The 19572-nt window shown below is 37.5% G+C and overlaps 1 protein-coding gene across 2 annotated transcripts in view; it reads right to left on the reverse strand.

The window, feature by feature from the left end:
- CGAS (cyclic GMP-AMP synthase) overlaps positions 1-19572 on the reverse strand; it is a 39054-nt gene that overhangs the window by 11416 nt on the left and 8066 nt on the right. The window contains exons 3-5 of one of the 2 annotated variants that reach the window (XM_007484196.3): positions 8432-8674; positions 3150-3252; positions 1974-2157 (exon numbers count right to left, since the gene is read on the reverse strand). In XM_007484196.3, the coding sequence (XP_007484258.1) occupies positions 1974-2157; positions 3150-3252; positions 8432-8674 (530 nt within the window). Of the gene's footprint in view, positions 1-1789; positions 2158-3149; positions 3253-8431; positions 8675-19572 lie in introns of those variants that run through there. The other variant, XM_001373442.4, reaches the window with a different exon arrangement.

Raw genomic sequence — 19572 nt, forward strand, 5'->3', positions numbered from 1 at the left:
ATCCTCCCAACTCCAAGCCTGGTGCTGTAAATCTTGAAATCTCTCAGACTTGTGAATGTTAAAAATTTCCCCATTGGGGAATTCTTAATTGGAACAAATTCCCTACTGAGAAACATTCCCCATTTTGATGTGAGAACTCCACCCATACTTAAGACTGCTTTAGGGGAGAAAACTCCTTGCTATGGGAGGACCCCTACTCTACCCGTACTTAAGACTGCTTTAGGAGAGAAAACTCCTTGCTAAACAATGAAAGTACTTGGACCCATGCTTATAATAAGGCAAGGAGTTCTTTGAGCCAGGCCTGTTTTTAGAATTGATACAATGGGATGCTAGGTACCTAAAAGGCTTGGGCAAATTTTCTCTTAATGAGATTAGTTGGCTCAGCTGTGTTTTCTCTAGTTCAGATTTACTGAGGAGATTGGTCGACACAGCAGCATTTTTTCTGATTCAGACTTACTGAGGAGATTTGTCGACTTACCAGGAATTTAGATGGGCAGTCCTTTGGAAAGCGTCTACAGTGATTGGTAGATGTAGGGACTTAGGGGAGGTGACATGGGAGAAAAACCCCTATATAAGAAAAAGCAGAATCTCTTGAATAGATATAGATCCTTTTGGAGATATCCTTTTGGAGGAATTCCTTTTGGAGGATCTCTGATGAGGATTGATTGGGAAGAATCTCTTGAGAGAGGCTCTGGAGAAGGGAAGCTCTTGGAGGACAATCTCTAAGGAGGTCTCCCTGGAGCTCCTCTAAGGGGACTCTGTCCCTCTGGAGGCTCTGGAGAGAGGCCTTTTGGAACAGTTTCTGGCTGGAAGGCTCTCTGGTGAAGTCAGCTGAGATGGAGCTGGCCTGGTGTCACTAGAATCCTTGCTTAGGCAGATCTTGTGGTGAGTATTAAAAAACTGACTGATTTCTCTCTTAAGACTCAGGTCTAGGCCATATTGGCTTGAGGCCCTTCATACTTATTTCCTTTTTTCTCTCTTTCTCTCTTTTCTTTAATTCCACATTTGTATTAATTAAAATCTCTATAAAACCCAGTTGACTTGGGTATTTGAATAATTGGGAGTATTTCCCTGGCGACCACCTTATATTTGATTTTAAAACCAAGACACTGTAGTGAAACATATTTTCTGCGGTCAAATTTACTCACCCTCTCTTATATCTATCATAATTTATATCTTCCACCATTTTAACTCACTACAGTTTAAGACATCAACCATTTTAAATCTAACAGTTTATGGCGACCTCACGAAGTTGGTGAGAAACCCTCAAAAGACTTCTGTGAAATCTCTTTCCTTTATCTCTTTGCTTTATTACTTGCCTATCAGTCAGTTTTGTTTTCTTTTTTAACTTGTGCTGCCTAGCTGTCCCTAACATTTGGATTTTAAGTATGACTTACTGTTTGCTAAATAACTTGTAAAAAATTCCATTTTAGAAGTAGCTACCATCTTAAAGATTAAATTTTTGAGCCTTTATTGATTTTTGTTTTTTTATTCCATTTTGCAAAAAAAATCTTAAAGATTAAATTTTTGAGCCTTTATTGATTTTTGTTTTTTTTTTATTCCATTTTGCAAAAAAAAAAAAACACCCTTTCCCCTATATTGGCAAAGTCTGACAGAATATAGAACATTCTGCTTCTGCTTTCTTTGCCTCACCTAACTCATTCTAACTCCCCATTTTTTGCCCTATTCTACCAAGAGAATACAGAATGTCTGTTCTCTGAGGAGAAAAGTCAATGACAATTAATTTCAGAAATTATGTTATTAAGGTGACAGAAACTGGAAGTCTTGATTCTTTTCCAAGCATAATTTTATTCATCAAATAATGGAAACATATTGTTTCTTTGAAATTCAATTTGCCAAAACAGAAATGATTGACTGTTTGTGTCGATGAGGTCATGACTAAACAGATTATATCTAGGAATAAAAAAATGAAAAAGTTGTTCTAACTGGAGACATTGAAGAAAATAACTCACACAGTCATCAAAACACCGTTCTAGGTCTCCTAATTGCCATTGACTGTCATTTGGTTTCTGGGCACATACGTGAAAGAAGGCAGTTTTCATGTGGTAAGAATGGAACTTGTCTAGTTCCTTCCGGTTCTCAAATTTTTTTTTCAGCTTTTCAAGAAGATACTTCATCAACTTTAAACATTTTTTCCTGTTAAAGAAAAAATCTGTTATGAGACTGGCATTTTTGCTATCTTGTATTCTAATTGTTCTGAGCTAATTTTTCCAAAACATTACAAATATGTGGGTGGAAATTATGGCAGGGTTTTCATATATTGCTGGAAATGTAGCAGATATACAGAATACCATATTGTAGGGCGTGGGGTTCTTTTGTTTGGGTAAGGGGGCGGGTTCCGAGAGTTTCTTTAAACATTAAAGCCTGGACAATCTTTCTGACAGCAAGTTAGCCTTTCTGATTTAACACTACTCTGTGCTTTATTTAAAATCTTTAAACCTGCTTTATTTACTTGTTTATTTTTCTATTAAAGGCAAGTGAATAATTCTTTTATACCCAGGTTTAAAATATGCTGACTTAACACTGTGGAACACACTAACACTAAAATTTGTGGGGAGACCCTTAACAGGCTTAAAAAAAACCCCAACCTTCACCTTCTGGGTTAGAACCAATATTAAGTTTCAGTTCGAAGGCAGAAGAACAGTAAGGGTTAGGCAGTGGGTATTAAGGGTCTTATCCAGGGTCACACAGCTTGGCAGTGTCTGAAGCTATATTTGATCTAGAACCTTAATAGATTTTTTTTTAACCCTTAACTTCTGTCTTGGAGTCAGTACTGTTTATTGGTTCCAAGGCAGAAGAGTGGTAAGGGCTAGGCAATGGGGGTCAGGTGACTTGCCCAGGGTCACACAGCTGGGAAGTGTCTGAGGCCAGGTTTGAACCTAGAACCTCCCGTCTCTAGGCCTGGCTCTCAATCCACTGAGCTACCCAGCTGCCCCCTGGAACCTTAATAGATTTTTTAAAAATCATTCCAAGAACTTATTAAGCATTTACTACTGAAAGGTACTGCTTGCTAGCCTCGGCAAAATGAAGGAACAACAAAATAAAGTAGTTCCTGCCCTCGACAAGCTCCTCTTCTATGCTTTCCCGGCCATCTGACAAACAGCATGAAAATCAGCTGTGGAACTCACCGGCAACACGGCACGCCATTCATCTCACAACACGTTTTTTCACTTCCGTGATTCCTTATTATGTCCTTCTCGATGTGTGAGAAGGAAAGCCGCCAGGTGTTTGCTGCATTTTTTAAACAGTAAATAGAAAAGTGTCATTTTACCAAAGAATCATGTTCCATCCATACAGGGCAATAGCCAATCCACGGTCCCCAACAAAACGCCACTTAATGTGAGGAAATAGCCATCACTTTAATTGACTGGATTTCATGTACATCATTAAAAGCTTCCATTCTAAGATGGAAGTAAAACACTCAGAATAACACCTGGTATATAGATTAATATATATTGATTATATATGGTTATATAATTAATAATAAGTGCTTAATAAATGCACTATTGTTGGTAAGATGCCCCTGTAGAGATAATTAGGTAAAAGAGACTCCTCTCCCTCAGCCTAACCAAGCCATTCTTTTTTTTTTAAACCCTTACCTTCCATCTTGAAAACAATACTGTATGTTGGTTCTAAAGCAGAAAAGTGGTAAGTGGCAAATGGGGTTAAGTGACTTACCCAGGGTCACAAAGATGGGACGTATCTGAGGCCACGGTCAAACCCAGCACCTCCCATCTCTGGGCCTGGCTCTCCACCCACCGAGCCATCCCATCCCACTACAGCATGCAGGACCCACTGAAGAATAAATTCAGTCGTATTGTAGAGGTCTAACATAGACGCACTTCCTACCAGCCACAGAAAAGTGTTGGCTGCGTTATTGGAAAAATCTGAATAAAACATGAACTTCCCTGAAAGATGATTTGGACTTAAAGTGCCCTGACGGTGGCATCAATCTAGCCGTTCAGCGCGGGGCTCTGGTAGCAACTTCCCACAAGAGGAAGAGGTTAGTAAAGGGAGTCTAGAGCAGCACTTCCGGGTGGTGTAACAAGCTGAATCGCTTAATGTCATTCATTAAGCCTCCGTGTCTCCCGCAGTAAAACAGAGAACACGGCTTTCCTCATAGGGCACAAAAGTGAGGTATTATGGGAGAGCAGCATTAAGGTGAAGATCGGAGAAAAATCAAAGGACTCTATAAATACACGTTATTAATAGTATTCTTTTAATTTGTATTTTGAGAAGAAATTGGATTTTCATCAGAAGGAAATGTGTGGTGACCCTTCGGCGATTATATCACACTTCATGTGGTCATATGATTTCCACATAGCCGCTAATGGCACACACAAGGCATTTTAGCCGCTTCTCTACCCCAAAGCATTTGCTAAGTAGCAAACGGGATTATCAAATTGTTTCTATAGTTTTCTTTTAGTCTAATCAGAAGAGAAAGGTGGAAAACACCTGAAGTGTCTCTGGCTCTGTTTTCATAAAAATAGATGAGTTTTTTCAGCAGAAGAAAACGGCATTCGGACTGACGCCAGCACTGAAAGGACAAGCGATTGCGCCAACACTGCTGGAGCCAGAAGTTTTAGCCTTCTTGGGGCACAGACTCCTTTGCTGAGGCCTATGGACCCCCTCTCAAAATCATGTTTTTTGAAAAATAAACTGTAATCTATTGAGATATAGTTATCAATCTATGCCTTCCTGACCCAGAAATACCCATTTTATTTCCAAAAATGATCAGGGAAAAAGGGAAAACCTATGTAGTCTAAAATATTTATAGAAGCTCTCTCTGTGGTGGCAAAGAACTGGAAATTGAAGGGATGTCCATCAACTGGAGAATCACCAACCAAATTGTGGCATGTGATTATGATAGGATACTACTGCATGGTAAAAAATGATGAGCAGGTTAGATTAAAAAGACATGGAGGTGAGTGCTGGGCAGCTCAGTGGATTGAGAGCCAGACTCTGAGGTGAGAGGTGCTGGGTTCAAATCTGGCCTCAAACACTTCCCAGCTGTGTGATCCTGGGCAAGTCACTTGACCCCCATTGCCTAGCCCTTACCACTCTCCTACCTTAGAACCAATAAATACTATTGACTCTAAGCCAGGCTGTTTGTTTTTTTACATTTTCTTAAGAGTTTTTTACATGCAAGACTCTGAGGTAGATGCTTGAGATACAAAGACTAAAACAAAAGAATCTCTACCCTAAAATAGTCAGTCAATAAACATTCATGACAGAAGTACAGGCAAGAGGTGATAGCTGAACTAAAGTACAAGACTGTGAATGAAAGATGTTGTGGAGACACATTTGATGAGATTCCCCAGAGCTCTGGTCCTGTATTTACAACTTCTTGTTGTAATCCATACCAGCAACTCAGTATATGGAACACTGGACTCATCTTCCTTGCTATAGCCAGCCCCCACCCCACCCCCCGGCCTTTTTCTATTAATGGCATCATCATCCTGCTGGTCTCTCATGCTCGGCCTTGGAATTATCTTTGATCTAAAAATCAGTTGGTTGCCAAGTCGTGTCATTCTTTTCCCTCCACTGTCTCTCTCACATCCCCCTCTTCAATTCCCACAGTAACCGTTCTAATTCACAACTTGATCTCTTCTTAACTAGTATAGTGTAACAGCTTCTTTTTAAAAATCTTATTTAATTAATTATTTTAGAAGATTTCCCCATGGTTACACGATTCCTGTTCTTTCCTTCCCCTCCTCCCATCCCCCTTCCGTAGCCAACGCACAATGCCACGGGATTTTTACATGCAATCGCTTCTTAAATTGTCTTTTAGCTTCTTTTCTCCACATTATCCTCCACCCTGCTGCCCAAGAAATGCTTCTAATAAATTGTTCCAGTCATTCTAATTTCTCTAATACAAAGCTTTTCTCTGTTCCCAGTGGCCTGCCTTCCAAATAAAGATTAACCTCCTTACCTTGGCAATCAAGACCTTTCAAAATCTGACTCTACAAAAACACAGAAGAAAAACAACTGCTTGATCACATGGGTCGAGGGGATATGATGGGGGATGTAGACTCTAAACAATCACCCTGGTGCAAACATCAACAATATGGAAAAAGTTGTTTTTTTAAATCCTTACCTTTCATCTTAGGATCAATGTTGTGTATGGGCTCCAAGGCAGAAGAGTGGTGAGGGCTAGGCAATGGGGGTCAAGTGACTTGCCCAGGGTCACACAGCTGGGAAGTGTCTGAGGTCACATTTGAACCCAGGACCTCCCCTCTCAGGGCCTGACTCTCAATCCATTGAGCTGCCCAGCTGCCCCCTCACCAGTTTTTTTAATGGCTTGATCTCCCTTGAAAAATGTAGAGCAGGGTTCTTAACCATGAGTCCCATCAACTTTTTGAGAGAGAGACTAAGAGAGAGATAAGATAGGTAACAGACGAGAGAGAGAAAGAGAGAGGGATGGATAGATGGATGATAGAGAGGTAAATGTGATACATAGATGGGTAGATAGACAGATAGATAGACAGACAGACAGACAGATAGATAGACAGACAGACAGATAGACAGATAGATAGATAGACAGAAGATAGACAGACAGATATAAAAAGAGGCTAATTTTATTTCATTATCGTTGGTTTCCTTTTTATCCTATGCATTTTAGTGTATGATTTAAAAACATTCCTCTGAGAAGGGGCTTCATCAGACTACCAGAAGGGTCTATGACACAGAAAAGGTGTGAATGTGAAACCCCCTTTTATGACTATAATATTATTAGCTTTTATGGTTGTTTTTATAGCAATCATTAGTTCTGAGTCAACAGTCAGATCATACAGTTAGCTTTATACGAATTATAAACATTAGCTAAGAAAAGTATAGCTTAGGGTGGTACTGACGCTTGCTGACAGGCCCTTTGACCGTGAGCCCGTTACCCAAGGCCTCCGCCCTGCTGCGGCGTGCAGGACACAAGACAATCATTCAGGAGACGGAAAGCTGCCTTTGGGTGCGTGACACAAGGCAGTCAGTCAGGGGCTGGGGCTGCTTTTGGAGGTTTGACATAAGCCATTCGGTCATGAGGACAGGATGCCCATCTACTGGGTGCAAAGGCCTAGATCGGATATCCTTCGGTGTCATTTTTAGGTAAAAATACAGTAAGTAACTAACTCCTGACAGGAATAAGGATTATCAGCAAAAATCAGCCCATGTCTCCTTATTGCAGAGGCCTTGCAAAGGCCAGGCCTGATCACAGATATTAGTTTCCACCCATAGGGTTGATTTTTGTCATTTCCAGCTTATTCAGCACTTGCATCACTAATTAAGACCTGCCCATGTAGAAGATTTATGTCCATTTTAACTGTTTCTTTTAATCTGACATTGAATCATCAGATTTCAGTGCTTAAAAAAGGCCATCTCCTAAGGCTTGGTGTCCTGTGTCTTGACCTGAGTCTGGCTTTATTGTGAGCCCGGCCCTCTCTCAATAAACCTATTTTCTACTGGCTTGGAAACCTTGTTTCACTTATTGGCATTTCTGCTGATAGATAATTTTTACCACAAAGGCTAAAAACCTTTGACAAGGAGGTAGCTGGGTGGCTCAGTGGATTGAGAGTTAAGCCTAGAGACAGGAGGTCCTGGGTTTAAATCTGAACTCAGACACTTCTTAGCTGTGTGACCCTGGGCAAGTCACTTGACCCCCACTGCCTAGCCCTTCCCACTCTTCTGCCTTGGAACCAATACTTAATATTGATTCTAAGATGGAAGGTAAGGGTTTAAAAAAACAAACAAAAAACACCTTTAACAAAGAGTCTAGAGCCCTAGAAACTGAATCAGGATCCATCTGAATATGGACTGCCTACCTCAATTTCCAGGTGCAATGAATGCATGGATAGCAGAGTCCCTTAGTCATTCTCCATCCATAGGCGCCATACCCCGCCCCTTCCCACCATGGCTTCCTAGAACTTTTCCAAGGGCAATAGAGAGCACGAGGATCACATCGGGCTGGTAAGCTCCAACAGGACTATGCCGTGCTTTCCTTACCAAGGCATGGGGATAGGCCTTCTTCTATGAAAAAACTCTTCTAAGATAAAATTTACAAGAAGACTTTAGAGTGCTGGACGTCTTGACCAATGCAGAATACGGAAAGATAAAGTAAAGGACATAAGAAATGAGGCTATAACATCTCAGTCTATAACTATTTCTGTTCCGTCTATACAACCCTTTAAAGCAACATTTCAATAACTTGGAAGTTGCTTTGAAAAGTCAAGCACTTTCAGTTGGGTCTGAATTATTTTGTATTGCATCATAAAGACACATTAACCATCATCTCTTCAAAATGTGTGCATTTTATATCTGTGGCTGGATGTGTATATATATGATGGATAGATATAGATTATAAATATAGATAGGATTTATATATGCATGAACTCATTTTAATAGTATTTAATATTCAAAATACCTTGAAGACCATTTCCTTCCTTTACAGACTTGGGTACGAGGTAAACTGGCCTGTATTTAAATTCCATCTTTACTTTTCTTCCTAGCCAGGTTTCGATCGTTAGACCCCCTTGTGTACTTGGGGGCCAGCTGCTCCGCAATTCCAAAGCTAGGACTATATCCACTGATATCTCTTCAGGTTTTCTAATTAGAAGGGTTACCGCTGGGCTCTTGGGTTTTTTCCTCTCCACAATAATGTCCATTTCTGTTTAAAAATTTAAAAGAAAAATAAAAAGTTTATATCATTTAGTTCAATATTTATTTAGTGGCTGAGCATTATGATAGGCCCTGGCAGAGAGAAAGAGTTCAGTGAATTATGGTACCTACCCTTGTAGATCTTGCCTTCTCTTAAGGGGGCTATAGCACATATCAAAACAAGTTATTTTATATTTACATTTATACTTATATACTTACATGGAGCTATGATTGACAAACGTGCCACTCCCTGTACTAGGGAAAAAACACAATTTCTCTGTCCTATTATTCCTGTGCAATCCTAATTTAACCTTGCTTCTCAAAACTCTCTTAAGAAGATTCACTCAAGGATTAAAAATGAGAACCCCATAATATACTGTCTACAAGAAATACATTTAAAACAGGAAGACACAGAGTAATGGTAAAAGGCTGGAACAGAATTTATTACACATCAGCTAAAGTAAAAAAAGTAGTGGTAACACTCATGATCTCAATCAAGCAAAAGTAAAAACTGATCTAATTAAAAGAGATAAGGGAAGAAAATTATAACTTGATAGAAGGTATCATAGATAATGAAACAATAACAATACTAAACATATTTGGGCCAAATGACAAAGCACCCAAATTCCTAAAGGAGAAATTTACATGCGTTACATGAAGAAATAGATGGTAAAACTATATTAGTGAGGGACTTCAATCTGTCCCTCTCACTCCTAGACAAATCCAATAAATAAAAAAGAAAGAAAGAAGTTAAGGAAATAGATACAACTTTAGAAAAGTTTGCCATGATAGACCTCTGGAGAAAACAAAATGGAAATAGAAAGTAATATACCTTTTTCTCAGCAGTACATGGTACCTTCACAAAAACTGACTATATAACTAGGTATAAAAACATCATATCCAAATGTAGAAAAGAAGAAATATTAAAAGCATCCTTTCCAGACCATAATGCAACAAAAATTATATTCTTTGCAGAGAAAGACAAAAATTTAATTGGAAGCAAAATAATCTTATCCTGAAGGATGAGCAGGTCATAAAACAAGTTATGGAAACAATGAATAATTTCATTAAAGAAAATGACAATGAGGAGATAACATGCCAAAATTTATAGGATGTAGCCAAAGCAGTACTTAAGGTGAAATTTATATATCTAAATGATGATGATCTAAATTTATATATCTAAAGATGTTTTGTGAGAAAAAAAAACAATAAAATAAACTATAGGTCAATGTGGTATACAAAAAGAAAAAAATCAAATTATAAATATTAAAAATGAAAAAAGTGAATTCACAACCAATGAAGAAGTTAAAGCAATTATTAGGAATTATTTTGCCCAACTATATGCAAATAAATATGACAATCTAAGGGAAATAGATGAATATGTAAAGAAATATAAATTGCCCAAATTGATAGAAGAGAAAATGGAATACTTGAATAACCCAATCCTCCAAAAAAAGAAATTGAACAAACCATCAATGAATTCCCTAAAAAAAATTCCCAGAGCCAGATGGATTCACAAGTGAATCCTACCAAACATTCAAAGAACAATTAACACCAATACTATATAAAGTATTTGGAAAAATCGATGTAGAAGGAATCAATTGGGGATTGTCTGAAAAAATTGTGGTATATGATTGAGATGGAAAACTACTATGCCATAAGAAACAATGAATAGACTGATTTTGAAAAAAACTTGGAAGAAACTACAAGTGAAATGAATAGAAGCAGGAGAAGAGTATACACAGTCACAGAACTAATCCTGGAAGAATAAATTGTGAATGTTACCTCCAGAAAATGAATAGAAAAATAAAATATGAAAGATTTAATTAATTGTCTGTGATGCTGGGAGCATGGGAAATGACTGGAACATTACTGGACAGGCTTTATAATGTAGATATGAAGAAAAGTAAGCCAAACATATAGGAGATTTGTGATTTCACTTGTGTACTATCTTCTTTTTCTTTGTATATAGAAATGTTCACTTCTTTTGGTTTTGTAAAATTTGGAATAAAAAAAAAAGCATGTATGTCATTCCCCAATTGATAAATGGTCAAAGGATATGAACAAGTAGTTCTCACATGAAGAAATCAAAACCATCTATAGTAATATTTTAAAATGCTCCAAATCACTGTTGATTAGAGAAATGCAAATGAAAACAACTCTGAAATACCACCGCACGTGGCAAAAAATTGGAAAATGAGGGGATGCCCTTCAATTGGGGAATGGCTGAACAAATTGTGGTATATGTTGGTGATGGAATACTATTGTGCTAAAAGGAATAATAAAGTGGAGAAGTTCCATGGAGACTGGAACAACCTCCAGGAAGTGATGCAGAGTGAGAGGAGCAGAACCAGGAAATCATTATACACAGAGACTGATACACTGTGGCACAATTGAATGTAAGGGACTTCTCTACCAGCAGCAATGCAGTGATCCAGGACAATTCTGAGGGAGTTATGAGAAAGAACACTATCCATGTCCAGAGAAAGAACTGTGGGAGTAGAAACACATATGATTGATCACATGGTTCAAAGGGGAAATGATTTGGGATGTTGATTTTAAATGATCACCCTACTGCAAATAGTAATAATATGCAAATAGGTTTTGAACAATGATACATGTATAACCCAGTAGAATTGCTCACCAGCTCCAGGAGGGAGGAGGGAAGAGGGGAGGGAAAAAACATGAATCATATAACCATGGAAAAATATTCTAAATTGATTAATTAAATAAAAAAAGAAACATATAAAGAAAAAAAGGAGTGGCTGCCACAGCAACAGCAATAGTAGTTTCAGGAGCATTTAGACCAGAGACAATAAGAATATTGGACAGCTAGCCTGAAAAAGATTAAAGGGGACCCTGAGATGATCCTTGGCACAGGCCTGAGCACTGCTTGGCAACTCCATAACCTTTATGCTGTTCTGGGTTACAGTTCCAGGGTAGAAAGGCGTGCTTATGGTCAATCACAATAAAGAAGCAGCCCTAGTACAGATCTAAGACTGAGAAGGGTATTTACCCTTCCTGGGTAGAGATCAAAGCGCAGTCTAGGAAAGCAGTGACCACACCATCTTGGAAACATTGAAAACTTACAGACCCCAAGAACTAGCTTTGCAAATGAAAAAGCCCAAAGCTTGGGACAGTACCTCCTGATCCCAAGGAGAGCAGAGCCCAGCTTTAACTTAAAGTTCAAATTCAAGAAAAAGGCTGGAAAAATAAGAAAACAACAACAACAACAACAAAAAGACCCTGAACATAAAATCTAATCTGGCAACAGGAAAAATCAAGACACAAAATTCAGAAGAAGACAACACTATGAAAACAGCTATGACCAAAGCCAAAGAAAACTGTGAATTGGACACAAGCCTAAGAATTCCTGGAAGAACCCAGTGGAATTGCTCATTGTTTATGGGAGGGGGTGGGAGGAGGGGAGGGAAAGAACATAAATCATGGAATCATGGAAAAATATTCTAAATTAATTAAATAAATAAACTTAATTTTTAAAAGTACTATTTTAAAAAACCCAAATGGGGTTTAAAGAACTCTTTAAAAAGCAGAATTGGGCAAGTGGAAGCTTCTGATCCCACAAGACATCAAAAAACATGGCTGGGTCAGTGGGTCATAGATAGCTATTAAGTAACTCACCGAACCTTTACAAGTATTAGTTTCCTCATCTGTAAAATAAGAATGCCTCCCAGGGCCACTGTGGCTCAAATAAAATAATGTATATAAAAACTTTTCAATTTTAAGGTAGTCTAGAGATTTAAAAGATTATTATTTTCTATAGTTACCAGTCAAGATTAGACCAAAAAGATGTGGTATGTGGAAAACTGAATATGAAAGAATGTTCATCTCCTCTTCTTGTTTATATCTAAGATAATTTTAGTGTGTGAAGAGACCATTTTCCCAAAGATTTTATAGACCTATAAAAGTAGACATATGCATTGATAGTTGCTGATGTCACTTCACCTCCGTAACCTATTTGGGTGGGTGGAGATGGGAATAAAAGCATTGTCTATGATCTTCTGCATTTTTTTGGTATCTCTCCTTTATTGAAATAGCTTTAAAATGTCACTTCCAGAATAGATTTGGTCAGGATAATGTACTCTGACTTCCTGACTTCATTGTTTAAGTGCCATTTACAACTTCTTCATGGAAGGAAGTTGGTCCTTGAAATCCCAGGACCTAAGCGCAGAAGAGGGCAACCACGAGGCAATAAGCTAAGTATAAAAACTGAGCTACATCCAATAAACTGGAAGCAAAGTAGATGCCCACTGGGGACTGGGGAATGACTAAACACAATGTGGTACATGAATGTAATGGAATGTTACTGTCTTATAATAAACAGTAAATACACTGAACACAGAGAAGTATGGAAAGATTTATATAAAGCAATTCAAAGTGAAGCAAGCAGAGCCAGACAAAGAACATATATAATGACTACAACATTGGAAACGGGAAAAAAAAGCCACAAGAATACAACTTCAGAATGTTGTAAAATTACAAAGCATAAGGCTCTAAAGATAAAATATGAGAAAAAATATGCACTGGTGGATGGAGTTCTATGGGTTGTCCTTCTAACTGTATGCCATAATTTGGAAAATAGTTCTTTTTTTAACATAAAAAGACAAAATTTATTTATACAGCAATCATGTGGCTGGACAAGAACCTTAGTTGTTGTTTTTTAACTTCTCCTTTTTGAAAAATTATTTTTTCTTTTCAAGAGAAAAGGAAAACCATCTATGATAGAAAGGGAAATTGAAAAGTTCCATTAATGACCCCAAACTCCCAGTAACAAAAATCAGTCTTTTTAATACTAATATTCTACTGACAGTATTGAATGGTTGTAACTCATAGAATACTATAGTCTGTGAACATTTTTAAAATAAGCATCACTCAGAGATTAATGGAGAAGTACTTATGTTAGGCAACATAACAACAGAGAAATATCTGGAGTAAAGAATGGCATCCCAGAAAAAGTATGATCAAAAAAAGAAGATGGGCTGATCACAAAGTAAGAGGTAAAACCAAAAGACATTCGGGGTGCACCACTGGAATCTTTGTGATGTCAAGAGACAGTGAAGAAGGCCTTTAGTGTGTTTGATTTGTACCTATACACACACACACACACACACACACACACACACACCTATACTTAAGGGAAAACAGGGATAAGAGTCACAGAGATCAGGCAAACATGGATAAATTGTACTACCCATTTCTGGAGGTAACATGAAAATCAGTATGATCTCGTTCAGTGTCTACCATATGTAGAACTTCTTTATTCTTCTGGAATAAAGTAGCCATGATGCATAAATATAGTGTTTCTGAGTAGTCTACATTCTTTTGAACCCTTTAATTTCTTTATCTTGAGCCATATTATATGTCTTTATTTGAACTTTATTTGCTAGGAAGAAGGGTTTTAAACTGAAGAATGACAGGATCTAGACTAATAATAAAAATTCGTCTGGCAGTAATATGAAGAACAGATTAAAAAAAGGAAAAGATACTCAGTTGGATATAGAAATCTAGCTTATCCTATAAAGGAGTAGAAGGGGAATACAAAAAGAGGGAGGCTAATAGAAGGGAGAGTAATTTAGAGAGAGGTAGTGGTTAGAAGTAAATACTTGTGAGGAAAGACAAAATGAAAGGAAAGAGAAGGAACAAATGGGGAAAGTAGGATGGAGGGGAATACATGGTACAAGAGGTAACAAATAATTTTGAAAAAGGAAAAGAATGAAAATAGGAAATATTCTTGGGAAGTTTTTTTGGTGTTCTAGGCAAGTAGTAATTAGGCCCTTTACTAGTATGGTGGTAGAGGGAGAAAAGAGGTAGTGTGAAAAATAATGTGGAGACAGAATTGCTAAAATTTAGTAACCAATTAGCTATAAGAAGTATAAAGTATAAAGGCAATGGAAACATCAAAGATTTAATGCCAAAGTTTCATCAGACATGGGAGACTGGGTGAATATGGTACCAGTAACCAGAATGAACAAAAAGTTATTAGCCCCAGCTTTGGGGACAAGAACTCACTATTTGACATAAACTGCTGGGAAAATTGGCAAACAGTATGGGAAAAATTAGGTTTAGATCAATAGCTTACACCCTGTACCAAGATAAATTCAAAATAGGTAAATGACTTAAATATAAAGAGTGAAATAATAAGTAAATTAGGTGAACATAGAAGAGTATACTTGTCAGATCTCAGGGAAAGGAAGGAATTTAAGACCAAGCAAGAGCTAGAGAACACTGCAAAATGTAAAATGAATGACTTTGATTATATCAAATTTAAAAGGTTTTGTACAAACAAAACCAATGCAACCAAAATTTGAAGGAAAGTAATAAACTGGAAGAACATTTTTATAACAAAACTATCTGGCAAAGGTTTAATTTCCCAAATATATAAGAAACCAAGTCAAATTTACAAAAAATCAAACCATTCCCCAGTCAACAAATAGTCAAAGGACATGAATAGGCAGTTTTCACACAATGAAATCAAAACTCTCAATAAGCACATGAAAAAGTGTTCTAAGTTCTTTCTGATTAGAGAAATGCAAATTAAAACAACTCTGAGGTACCTAGCAGACTGGCTAATATGGCAGCAAAAGAAAGTGATACATTTTGGAGGGGATGTGGCAAAATTTGGACCCTAATACACTGCTGATGGAGTTGTGAATTGGTCCAACCATTCTGGAGGGCAATTTGGAACTATGCCCAAAGGGCACTAAAAGAATGCCTGCCATTTGACCCAGCCATACCACTGCTGGGTTTGTACCCCAAAGAGATAATAAGAAAAAAGATGCATACAAAAATATTTATACCCACTGGATCTTTGATATTCAGAGCACTGGAATTTCAGGGTTTTAATCTGGTATCTCAGTACAGACTGAGCCTGGGATGTTCGGTATGAATGTATTGGTCTGAGCACTGGTCAGCATTGTCCTGGCCCTCTAGTCATTGTGTAACAGCTCATTGATGCTCCCTAGGGCTTCTAAGACACATGGGTGCTCCCTTTGCAGGAAAACCCCCATTTTCTATTGCCCTCAGGTTTCCTCTGTCTGAACTGCTGTGCAGTTCTAGTGTGGAAGAAGTTACTATAGTTTCTCAATTTTTTTTTTATCATTATTCAGTTTTCTGAAAACTTCAGGGTTCTGCTGTTGAAATGCCTCCCATTCAGACAGGCATCTAAACAGGAAATCTCCTACAGACAACTTCTCTCACTTTCTCCCTCCCCTTAACGTCTTTGTTCTTCTCCCCATTCTGTGGATAAGGCCTGGACCTTTTAGGATGGTTCATGACTTCCCCAGAGTGGACTTAGTCAGGACATTGACCCCTCCCTTCCATACATACTACACCCCCCTCTCCCCTCCACCCCACCCCCCACCTCTCCACTTCACCCCCTTCCTGCCAGTTCGAAACTAGAGGGAGGGAGGCAGTCATTCTGGGAAGTCTGGGTTGCAGACTTTCTAGTCATCCTCAGGTTCCCCTTCCCCTACCCAGACACAGGAAAAGTTTCTAATAAAAGTCCTGGCTTCTACAATGAGCCTTTCCTAGTCCTCTTTAATCTTAGTGTTTTCTCTAAAATTATTTCCAATTTATACTATATATACATACACACACATATGTATGTGTTTGTAGATAACTGTATGGGTTTTTTCATTAATAATCGATAACTAAATATTATATGTATAAAGTTTTATTAATAATAACTAAAACAAAAGAACTGCCTAACTTCAGCCTAGTTGCAGATCCAAGAGAGGAAGGGAGGAGTTACAGCCACTTAAATATAATCCCAATGCTGGAAAAGGGAATTTTTGGAAATTCTAAGGGACTTCTGGGGGATGAAGTCTAAAGGCTCAAAATCTCCATTTATACAACTGTTAGCATGTTGTCTCCTCCACTGGACTGTGAGCTGTTAGAGAACAAGGAATGTCTTTTGCCTTTCGTTGTATCCCCAGTGCTTAGCACAGGGCTTGGCACGTAGAGAACTTAATAAATGCTTGCTGATTTGACTTCTCAAAGAGAAGGTATGACAAGGGAAAGAGACAGGAGAATAGCTAGATGGACTGGGTTTTTTTTTTTTTAATATATGAGAGACCTTATCAACTGATAAAGTGTCAAAGGATGTGTTTCAGTTTTCAGAAGAAGAAATCAAAGCTATCTAGTGGTCATATGAAACGAAATCACTATTGATTAATAGTTAATTATGGCATACCACGACGATACTCAGATTATCCAGATGCTTACACTATATGAAATGTTCTATCATCAACTGGATCATTTATTTCATTAACGGCTGTTATCCTAATAGTATTTATTATCTGAGAAGCATTTGCATCCAAACGAGAAGTACTTAGTGTAGAATTAACAACTAACATTGAATGACTTTACGGATGTCCCCTCCATAGCATACATTTGAACAACCAGTATTTATCAAATCTTAATTTAAGAAAGGGAGGAATTGAACCCCCTTAGATTAATTTCAAGTCAACCTCATAACCTTTATGACTTTCTCATAAGACATTAGTAAAATAATTACATAACTTTGCCATAGTTAAATCACAAGTTTAATCCTTGTATGTCTTAAATGCCATATCCAATACAAATAGGTTTTCAATTCACCACATCTCCAATCATAGAAGAACTCATAGATTTCCATGACTGTAGTAAACCCAAGCCCATGACTATTAACAGGAGCTCTTTCAGCTTTACTTTTAACTTCGTCTATTAATAGAAATGCAAATTAAAACAACTCTGACGCACTACCTCATATTTATCATATTGGCTAACATGACAAAAAACAGAAAAGATAAATGTTGGAGGGGACTCGGAGAAAATGGGACAATAATGCCCTGTTAGTAGAGTTGTGAATTGTTCCAACCATTTTGAAAAACAAATTGAAACTTTGCCCAAAGGGCTATAAAATTGTGCATTCTCTTTGACACAGCAACACCACTACTAGGTCTGTATTCCAAACAAATCAAAGAAGAAGGAAAAGGACTTAAATGTACAAAAATATTTATAACAGCTCCTTTTGTGGTGGCCAAACATTTGAAATTGAGGGGATAACCATCAATTGTAGAATGGCAGAACAAATTGAGGTATATAATTATAATGGAATACTGTTGGGCTATAATAAATGACAAAGGGGATGGGTTCAGAAAAACCTGGGAAGACTTATTTAAACTGATGCAAAACGAAGTGACAAGAACCAAGGGATCCATGTACATTGTACATGATGTGGTTTATTTCTGTCTTAATGATTTTCCTAAATTAAACCGTTTAGAAGCTGATAATATTTCATTATCTAGAAAACTGGTCAGAGAGTTTCCTTTTGGATTTCTCATTTATTTCTATTTCTGTATCATAACAGCATTATTGTACAATGATTAACTGTGTAAGGTTTTGCTATTCTGATCAATATAGTGATTCATGACAATTCCAAAAGACACATGATGAAAAATTCACTTCCAGAGATAGAATTAATGGAGTATGAATACAGGATGAAGCATAATTTTTTTCACTTTATTTTTCCTGATATTTTAAAAATATAGCTAATATATTGTTTTGCTTGCTTTCACATGTATAATTGATATATTTCTTGCCTTCTCAGTGGATTAAGGTGAAGTAGAAGGAAGGGAATTCTGAACTCAAAAATTTTTTAAAAACTAACATTAAAAATAAATAATTTTTAAAAATATTTGGGAGACCTGAGCATGTTTATAGACAAATGGGCAGAATATGAAAAAGGGAATGAGAAAAAAGATTCAAAAAAGACAGATAATTGCTAGCATAGGATCAAATATACTCAGAGAGATCAGAGGAGGCCTTTTCTACCCTATAATGGAAGGCAAGGAAGAAAGAGTGGACAATGTTGCTAGGAAGTTCTCAGTGTAGGGAGTTTGGGAAATTCCCATCAGAAAGTCTCATTCTTTTCAGTGAAGTAGGAAGCCAAGTTATCAGATGTAAATATGAAAAGCTGAGATATGTTTGGGGGTAGTATAGAGAAAAAGGTTTGAAATGATCACTGCCAGGAAAATAGACAGGACTGTCACAGAGGAAGACAAGATAAGGCAGCATCAATTCATAGTTGATGAAATTCAATCTGATTGTTGTGACTTTTCTCCAGTCACACTGGCAGCCTTAGAGAAGGAACAGAGAAACTAAATGGACAGAATATACTTGTTTGAAGGTTAGTAGACCAAGAATGGCAAAAAAAACCTGAGAAAAAAGAGATCTATGGTTGTGGTTAAGAAAACATTAAAATGACAAACAGAAATGAAGCCAGAACAGAGAACTGGGAGAGCAGAAAACTCTGCACTTTTTTTTTTTTTGGACAAATGGGTTTAGTATGATTGGGAGGGTAAGAGCAGAAAGACAAATGAATACGGTCAGAGAATAGAATTTCCAACTTCAAGATCTCAGAGGGAATGAAATTCTGTGAGAAAAGGAGGCCCAGGATGTGACTGTGCTGGTATGTGGCTAATGGCTAGAAAAGGAAGTTGAGGAATTATGAAATCAGAATAGGAGAGGCCTCATAAACATGCTAAAGGCTCTTAAGGAAGAAAAAAATAATAATAAACCAATGCTGAAGACATTGAGAAATATATCCAACCAATTTCCTGTAGAAATATAAAAAGAGGGTACAGCTGAATGGCTCAGAGGATTGAGAGCCAGGCCCAGAGACAGGAGGTCCTGGGTTACACTCTTAGACTCAGAAACTTGCTAGCTGTGCAACCCTAAGTAATTCACTTAAACTCCCACTGCCTAGCCCTTACCGCTCTTCTGCCTTGGAATCAATACTCTGTACACAGTATTGATTCTAAGGTAAGGGTTTAAAAAAAAGAAAAGAAATATAAAAAGAAAAACAACCACATAACCAATCCATTTTTGTAATATTCCCAGGCAATC

The sequence above is a fragment of the Monodelphis domestica genome, chromosome 2 (assembly GCF_027887165.1).
Source record: "Monodelphis domestica isolate mMonDom1 chromosome 2, mMonDom1.pri, whole genome shotgun sequence".
NCBI lineage: Eukaryota > Metazoa > Chordata > Mammalia > Didelphimorphia > Didelphidae > Monodelphis > Monodelphis domestica.